At 50.4% G+C, this 8,580-nt stretch overlaps 3 protein-coding genes across 3 annotated transcripts; 2 read left to right on the top strand and 1 right to left on the bottom strand.

The window, feature by feature from the left end:
* The first annotated feature begins 374 nt into the window (after window positions 1-374).
* On the top strand, window positions 375-1,789 carry LOC125552343. The gene is made up of 2 exons (XM_048715849.1): window positions 375-1,246; window positions 1,335-1,789. Exons 1-2 carry the CDS (start codon window positions 518-520, stop codon window positions 1,638-1,640), a joined length of 1,035 nt encoding a protein of 344 aa, XP_048571806.1. The 5' UTR covers window positions 375-517; the 3' UTR covers window positions 1,641-1,789.
* A 68-nt stretch (window positions 1,790-1,857) lies between these two features.
* Window positions 1,858-3,379, top strand: LOC125552342 (pentatricopeptide repeat-containing protein At1g08070, chloroplastic-like). The gene has a single exon (XM_048715848.1). The coding sequence runs from the start codon at window positions 1,987-1,989 to the stop codon at window positions 3,160-3,162; it is 1,176 nt and encodes a 391-aa protein (XP_048571805.1). The 5' UTR covers window positions 1,858-1,986; the 3' UTR covers window positions 3,163-3,379.
* Window positions 3,339-8,149, bottom strand: LOC125552341 (pentatricopeptide repeat-containing protein At5g65560-like). Its single transcript, XM_048715847.1, has 4 exons — window positions 6,395-8,149; window positions 6,026-6,317; window positions 4,983-5,199; window positions 3,339-3,855 (listed from the first exon to the last, which is right to left on the bottom strand). The coding sequence occupies exon 1, from the start codon at window positions 8,091-8,093 to the stop codon at window positions 6,519-6,521; it is 1,575 nt and encodes a 524-aa protein (XP_048571804.1). The 5' UTR covers window positions 8,094-8,149; the 3' UTR covers window positions 3,339-3,855; window positions 4,983-5,199; window positions 6,026-6,317; window positions 6,395-6,518.
* Window positions 8,150-8,580: the final 431 nt, after the last annotated feature.

Genomic DNA, 8,580 nt, shown 5'->3' on the forward strand with positions numbered 1-8,580 from the left:
ACTAGCTCTGTGAAGTGTGAAGAAATATAAGAGTGTTTAGGCTCACTACTTAATTTGAAGTGGGAGACTAGCTTGGCTGCCATTGAATTATTAATCCATCCATGCATGCATACACAAACTGCGGCTCGTGTACTCATCACCCTGGCCCGACTCACACTCTCACTCACTCACTGCCATAGCAAGCTACGAAGTGCTAACCATGATGGACATTTGTCATAATGCCAACCCCGGCACTTGATGAAATCCTGCCTGTCAAGCCAGTTTGTAATCTCGTACTGTAGTACTAGCCTTTCTTCTCCCTTTATTTCCCCATTTTCCCGCGAAAGTTAGCCGCAACCCGCTGCGGACTATCATTTCGCGTGCCGTCGGAGAGCCCAAACCTCGACCCCTTTTGCTCCTACATAAACGGCCACAGATTCACAGTTCGACAGGCAGCAGAGCAACCGAATTCTGCAGGATTAAAATTGTTCCTAGGTGAACTAAAAGGAGGAAGCTGTGATCGATCGAGAACGTCGTCATGGCACCAGCCGTCGGCGCGGAGGAGCAGGACGTGCCGCTCTTCCACCCGTCCCCGTGCGCCTACTACGTGCAGAGCCCCTCCGCGGCGTCGCACACCCTCAGCCACCCGGCGTCCGAGTCCACGGCGCTCATCCTCTCGCCGTTCCCGGAGACCGCCTTCGCCGCCCCGCGCCGTAGCGACGACGCCGGCGCCGGCCGCCACGAGCACGACCAGGAGGCCTCCCGCCTCGCCCTGTCCCGCTACTCCTCCTCTCGCGGCTCCAACAACTCCTTCCTCACCGACAAGAAACCCAGCGGCGGCGGCGGCAGCAGGGGGGCGCGGCAGGTGCTGAGGGTGGTCTCCGGGCGGTCCGACGACGACGACGGCGTCGGCGCCGACCAGAGGAGCGGGGCGTGGAGGTACGTGAAGCTGGACCCGGAGGCGCCATGCTGCTGCATCGCGTTCCAGGTGGCGTGGAGGGTGGCCGTCAGCATGGCGATCGCGCTGCTCGTCTTCGTCGTCGTCACAAGGCCCGCGCACCCCGGCGTCTCCTTCAAGGTCGGCAAGGTGGAGCGGTTCAGCCTCGGGGAAGGGCTGGACGGCTCCGGCGTGATCACCAGCTTCCTCAACTGCAACTGCTCCGTGGAGATGGCCGTGGAGAACCACTCCAAGGTCTTCAGCCTGCACCTCCTCCCGCTGCTGCTCGACATGTCCTTTGGCCACTTCACCTTCGCAGCCTCACAGCAGGTACGCATACATCGCCATGTACACGTGCATTGCAGCGGCACGCCGGCCCGCCTAGTAGTTTGCTTATCACCTTGCGTGATCGACGCAGGGAGAGGGGCCGCACGTCGTCGTCGGGCCGCGGGGCGCTACGACGGTGAGGCTCTTCGTGGCGGCGCAGGAGAAGCCGATGTACGCGGCGGGGCGCGGCATGCAGGACCTGCTCGAGTCCGGCAAGGGCGTGCCGGTCACCATCGCGGTGCGGTCGCGGTCTCGGTACCGCGTGGTTGGGAGCATGGTCCGGCTCACGTACCGCCACGACTCCCAGTGCGTGCTGTACCTCAGGAGGAGATCGCCGTGGCGGGACAACACCCTCGCCGCCGACGGCCGCTCCACCTGCTCCGCAGCAACTCTATAAATCATACTACATGTACTACTCATTTTTTTGGCGACTTTTGTACTGTAGTACATTGTTCATGTACATCTCGAATTCTCAATCGAGGATTTCATTTGCCACTTCACGAGAGACGTTGCAGTTCAGTTTTTACGTGTGGAAATGGACACGGATGTGATTATATATAGATTAATTTGACTTGTGCAAATTGTCTACTGAGTAATACAGTATGAAAGTATGATCTGAAATTTGAGCAAAAATCTTCCAAAAAAATGGAAGATGCTCGTCCCATGGACAAAAGCGTTTAACCACTCGATGGTAGCCGAAGTGCCAGAGTAGGTGGTTGGCGCTGGATCGCGCGCTGCCATGAATGGCCCGCTCGTCGGGAGACGTGGTGCGGTGGACGAAGCGCATCTCGGCGCTGGCGAGGGGCGGGCGCGCGGCGGAGGCCGTGGCAGAGTTCTCCAGGATGGACGCGGCGCCGAACGCGCTCACGCTGGCGAGCGTCCTCCCGGCGTGCGCCAGGCAGCGGAGCCTCGGCCTGGGGCGGGCCATCCACGGGTTCTGGCTCCGGCGAGGGGGCGGCCCCGGCGCGAACCCGATCGTGGACAACGCCGTGCTGGACGTGTACGCCAAGTGCGGGGCCCTCCGCAGCGCGCGCCGCGTGTTCGACGGAATGCCCGAGCGGGACGTCTTCTCCTGGACCGCGATGGCGTGGGGGCTCGCGAGGGGCGGCAGCCCGCAGGACGCCGTCGCGATGTTCCGGGCGATGCTCTCCGACGGCGCCCGCCCGAACGAGGCCACCTTGGTCAGCGTCCTGCACGCCGTGGCGTCCACCGGCGCTCTGGCATGCGGCAAGCTGCTGCACTCGTACGCGCTGAAGCGAGGGCTCGGCGGCGAGCAGGTCGTCGCCAACGCGCTGGTCGACGCCTACGCCAAGTGCGGCGAGGCGCGGCTGGCGTTCGAGGTGTTCGACCTGCTCCCGGACAAGGACCTGGTCTCCTGGGCCACCGTCATGAGGGCCATGGCCGTGCACGGCCGGTGCAGGGAGGCGCTGCAGCTCTTCTCCGTGATGCTGCGCCAAGGTGTTCGACCGGACGGCGCCGTGTTCCTGTCGTTGCTCTATGCCTGCTGCCATGCCGGGCAGGTAGACCAGACGCTGCACCTCCTGGGAGCCATGGGAAGGATCTACGGGGTCGCGCCGCAGCGGGAGCACTACACGTGCGTGCTCGACGCCTGCGGCCGGGCCGGGAGGCTCGACGGAGTTGGAGAAATCTTCAGGCGGATGCCCGTGGAATGCGATCAGCAGGTACTTGGAGCTTACTGCTCCCATGCAAGTGCGAGTAAAGCAACCGGCGTTGCCGGCGAGCGGTTCCTCTGGAAGAGGTTTCTCGCCGGAGAAGTGGCTGCCGGGCAGGAAATGTACGTGCTCATGTCCAAGTCGCTGGCTGATGCAGGGCGATGGGACGACGTTTGTTCTGTCAGGGAGAGGGCTGCTGCAACAAAGATCGACGAGGCTGCTGCTTGCACTTGGATCCAAGTGTAGCATCATTGTTCACATCACCATTCAACAAGGCGAAAGTTCTACTACCTTGCATGCATGAGATCTTATAGTCACGATTTTGATGTAAGAATCTATTATCAGATAACAGTGCAAAGCTATCAAAAAATTCCTTGTAAATCAAAATATGTACCCAGGAAAAAAAATAACTGCACGAAATATGTTACAAGCAAGTAATGGAATAGTGTGAAAAATTGATGCTCATCTGGCATAAGTACAACAACTGAACTGTTTAGACTCGTGAGATCCATACAGTGCCGATTTCAGAAATAACAAAGGCAATATACTCTGATGCCACATATACCTATGAAGTATGAACTATTCCTATTCTAGAACTCTACATCAAATAATAGGGGATAGCTATTTGCGTTTGTATGTAATTTGTGCACTTTGGATGCACTGTTTCCACCATCCATTTATACAACTTAGAGTGGTGGCGAGAGGAACATGTGTCTAGGAAAATGTATAAATCTTTTATATTAGATAAATTTTGTTTCTACCATAGCCATCCCAGTAAAATTGTACACTAGCTTGATGGTGCCATCGACTAATATACAAGCCAGATGTACCAACACATCGACTGACTCGACTTAAGCTAACCTAAATAACCAGGAAAGTGTTGCAGCGTCACCATAACTGCTGTTGCATCGCCAAAGGAGCCAACTGTGCTATTTAACCCTAAAAATTCAAACAGGGGAAATAACATTAGTACCACACTTATGAGATACAAAAAAGAGGACTAGAAACACATTATTGTCATTGCTAACTAGGCATTATCACTTACTGCCCACTACCACTAATTGTTTGTTCTCAACAAAAGGAGAAACCAACACCTCAGGATCGTCGCATTTTCCATAGAAATAAATTGAATAAAAGGAACACTAACAATGAGCTAAAAAAACGTAAGGAAATCATCACATTTGGCAAATCAAAATAGCATGCACCAAATGACATTCCATAGAGCACCAATTTTATCCAACTACTCCCTCCGTACCATAATATATGGCATTTTAGCAGTTCAATTTGAGCTGCTAAAACGTCATATATTATGGTACTGAGGTAGTAGATACAAATGCTAATGCTTTGACAAATTGAAAATAGACAGGTATAAGGAAACTTCAATCATCGAAGAACATGGTTCCTCCTCTATATCAGAAAGTTGACCCCAAAGCAGAGATGCTAAGTGATATGGTGAAAGTCTATGTACATCCGCTGATCACAAAATGAATGCACCACAACATCAGCGCATCCATTTTCCAAATAACAGCACAACATTTCAATATGCACAGTACCAACATTGAGTGAACCAGTACAGTCTTTTTAAACTAATCCAGTTCAAAAAACAATAAACTTGTTTAGTCTATAACATGATCAGACTTGAATCTCTTTTGTTCATGGCTTCAGAAGCATTTAACAATCATGTATATGAAGAAGCTTGTCCAATATCGTCTGAGATGGTTTGGACATATACAGCGCAGGCCTCCAGAAGCTACAGTGCACAGCGCATGGTTAAAGCGTGCTGATAATGTCGAGAGGTTGGGTAGACCAAACTTGACATGACAGGAGTCAGCAAAGAGATATCTGAAGGACTGAAATATCAGCAAAGAACTAGTCATGGACAGGGGTGCGTGGAAGTTCGCTATCCACGTGCCAGAGCCATGAGTTGGTATCAAGATCTTATGGGTTTGAGCTCTAGCCTACCCCAACTTGTTTGGGACTAATGGCTTAGTTGTTGATGTATATGAGGAAGAAACTCATCATGATAAGGACCAAAACGATAAGTATGCACTGGACCTTTGTGTTACCTTAAAACGTTGCACAATGGAGAAGCGTCTTCTTTCGTCTTGTTGGGCCCAAGGCGTTTTCTTTCTGGCAGCTGGTCTCAACCTTGTTTGAAGATTGGTTTCGTCTCTATCAAATGGAACCGGGGAGCGATCCCTGATGATGTAAGAAAAATCTGGCATTAACAGCTTGGTTCCTCAAATGCATTGTCTGCTGCAACATCCTTTTTGTTTCCACTTCCTGATTCAAACCCCAAAGTAACCAAAATGAATTTCATAAAAAAAGAATTATTTCATCAAATATTTCAATAGAATACAACTTTTGCATCAATATTTGAACTTTGAATGTCTTATTTCTCTACCCTTAGTAGTGATAAAGTGATAAAATCTATTTGACATTCAGCAGATAGAACTTTACCACAAGATAATTCAAAGAACTATGAATCTTCAACTTAATTTGGAGATTCTTATGGCAATATCCTTACAGTTTACTGAGAGCTTGGACTATTATCGCAGGCAAGTGAGATTTTTCTTACCAGCTTACTTTCATACTCCCTCCGTCCAAAAGTAAGTGTCGCTGATTTAGTACAACTGTAGTACAATTTTATACTAAATCAACGACATTTATTTTGGGAGGGAGGGAGTACTTGACAAACAAGTGCATCATCCGAATATACTTTCCATTTCTGTGTTTAATCATCACAGGCAATATGCAACGCAGAGACATTTTGAACCATTTTGGTGGGCATCACTGGTTGAAAAAAAATGTCAACTTAGAGTTTGGAGAGGCAGTGGAGCACATCAAAATACTTACTTAATACCTATTTTAAGAGTCAAAACTAGATGACTTTGGCACAATTGATCAAACATTATTACATAACAAATTTCCTTCTGGAGGAAAGCAAAACAAAATAAGAAGTGCAATCTCCAACTGCATCCATAAACAATCTCTTTCACCAAAATGCAGAAGGGGGTCACAATAACAGACAACACAATGATGAACAATGAATGCGTACACGGGATTGTCCACGTGGAAAGAAACCATAACATGAAGCACAAATCCATACCTTTATGCCCAATATTTGCTCTAGAACACATTTGAGCTTGATCATCTTGTCCAGGCCCAAACTTCTATTTCTCAAAAAAGGGCAGCCCGGTGCATGTAGCTCCCGCTTGCGCAGGGTCCGGGGAAGGGTCCGACCACTTTGGGTCTATTGTACGCAGCCTTGCCCTACATTTCTGTAAGAGGCTGTTTCCAAGACTTGAACCCGTGACCTCATGGTCACAAGGCAGCAGCTTTACCACTGCGCCAAGGCTCCCCTTCTATTTCTCAGTGCTCGTAAAATCAGGCACTTCTCCCTGAAAAACTAGCTGGGATTAATATCATGTAAAGAAGGTGAAATTAAACCATGGCATAATTTTAGGTGCCAACTGACCTGATGAAAGATGAGAGATTGCTGGTGTGTGAAGGACGAGGGAACCAGCACCAAAAGGTGATTTGCATGATTATGCTAACTCAAACTCTCATTTCAGGTACTCAATCAGTCAATCTTGAGATTATCATCTAATTCCTAGACTGGTCAGTATAAGAGAAACTTCATTGATATTCTCACGCTTGTAGTAGCCTTCCCAGCATAATACCCTAACTAATGGGATGAAGATGCAAGTATCTAGCTCAAATCCTCTACAGCGTATTTCATCAAGTAGGTTGAGCACCTTTTTATATCTTACTCCTTTGACCAACCGATTGTTCAGGTGAACAACATGATCAGGCACCGATCCATCTCTCAAAGATGCAAGAGAGTTTATTGCCTCGACAAATTTTCGATCTTTACATAAGCTATCGATCAATGTAGCATTAGTAAAGTTGTTTGGAGAAATTTGCCTACTGCACATATTGATATAAGTTAGCTTGACTCCACGTAAATCCCCAGCATTGTAGAATCCATGAATCAAAGTATTGAAAGCCACAACATCATATCCAATCCACTCATTATCTATTAGACACTTTGCCAGACGGAATTTCCCAACTCCACAGAAGCCACGTATTGCAATTGTAAAACTAAACATATCTGGCCCAATGCCCTTTTTCAACAGATCAACCAGCAGCTTGAAGACTCTTGCAAAATCACCGGCATCGCAGAGCCTACCCATCAGAGTGTTATAGCAGAACACATCAGCATGCCAGCCTAATTCTTCACTGTGTTCCAGCAAGCAGACTGCTTCCGAAAACCTTGCGTCTCGGCACAAGCAATCAAATAGAATACTCAGTGTCTCAACCGTTGGCAACAGCCCTCTGTTGCGCATTTTATCTACTTGATTACATGCCTCATCCAAGAACCCCATCCTGCACAGAGCAGACATGTAAATATTGTAGGTGACAGCATTGGGCGTCCACCCCTTCTCTTCACTTCTTTCTAATATCCTCTCCACCTTATCAAATTCCCTGATGCCGCAAAGCCCCTCAATAAGCACGCTGTAGGATACGACATCCGGGGGGCAGCCGGCATCGACCATGGCATCGAATAACCTCTCTGCTTCGAGAATCTTACCCTGCTCGCAGTATCCACGTAGAATCGCGGTGTAGGAGCGGACAGTGGGGCGGACTCCTCCATCCATCATGTGGTCAAGGATGCCCCAGGCCTCCTCCAGCCGCCCGGAGTCGCAGAGCATGGAAATGTAGCAGTTGTACACGGCGGCATCAGGTGAGCAGCTGGCGGAGGTCATCGCAAGGAAAATGTGGTGCATAGAGTCGAGCGAGCCATCATGGCACTTGAGCAGTGCGGTGAAGGCAGACGCGGTGGGCGTGAGGCCGGAGACGAGCAGGGAGGAGAAGGCGGCGCGCGCGGCGCGGGGCCGGCCGGAGACGGCGAGGGAGGATATGAGGGTGGTGAAGAGGGGCGCGGTGGGGGGGGAGGGGAGGGAGCGGAAGAGGCGGAGCACCTCGTCTGGGCGGCCGGCGCGGGAGTAGGCGGACATGAGAGCATTGTAGGCGGCGGGGGAGCGGGCTGCAGGAACCGATCCTGCGGGCGGCGATGGGGAGGGGTTGGCGGAGAAGGAGGCCAGGGCAGAGAGGAAGGAGGAGAGCTTGCGGTCGTCGAGGCAGCGGCGGGGGAAGGTGGGGCGGAAGGGCATAGGAGGCGCCGGCGGCGGGCGGAGAGGTGTGATCGGGTCGCCAGGGTTTTTAGTAGGGTTTTGGGCCATTTTGCTGGTTTTGGTTTTGGGGGGAAAGGAATCAGACTGGGCTATTCGCGTGTTGGGCCGGCCTGGGTTTCGGCTTGAGTCGAGTTTGTTTTTCGTAGTGTATTTTTTCTCTCTGGGAAATACTTCAAAGAGGCCCGGTCCATTCCAAACACCTGAGAAAGCCTGCTCGCAACATGCTGGACTCATGGGCGGGACATATGCGTGTTTTTTTAGCATTTGTTTTTCTTACTAGAGTGATGAAAATACATTTTTGTGTATGAGTAAAGATGGAACTATTCAACCTTGATTTGTTAGCCGGACAAGCATGGGCTTTAATGCAGAACACGACAACACTCGGTTCTCAGATTTTGAAGGCAGATTATTCTCCAAACTGTGATTTTTTATGGATGCAAGTTTGTAGTCTCCCCCTTCGCAAATA

The sequence above is a fragment of the Triticum urartu genome, chromosome 4 (genome assembly GCF_003073215.2).
Source record: "Triticum urartu cultivar G1812 chromosome 4, Tu2.1, whole genome shotgun sequence".
NCBI classification, from domain to species: Eukaryota; Viridiplantae; Streptophyta; class Magnoliopsida; order Poales; family Poaceae; genus Triticum; species Triticum urartu.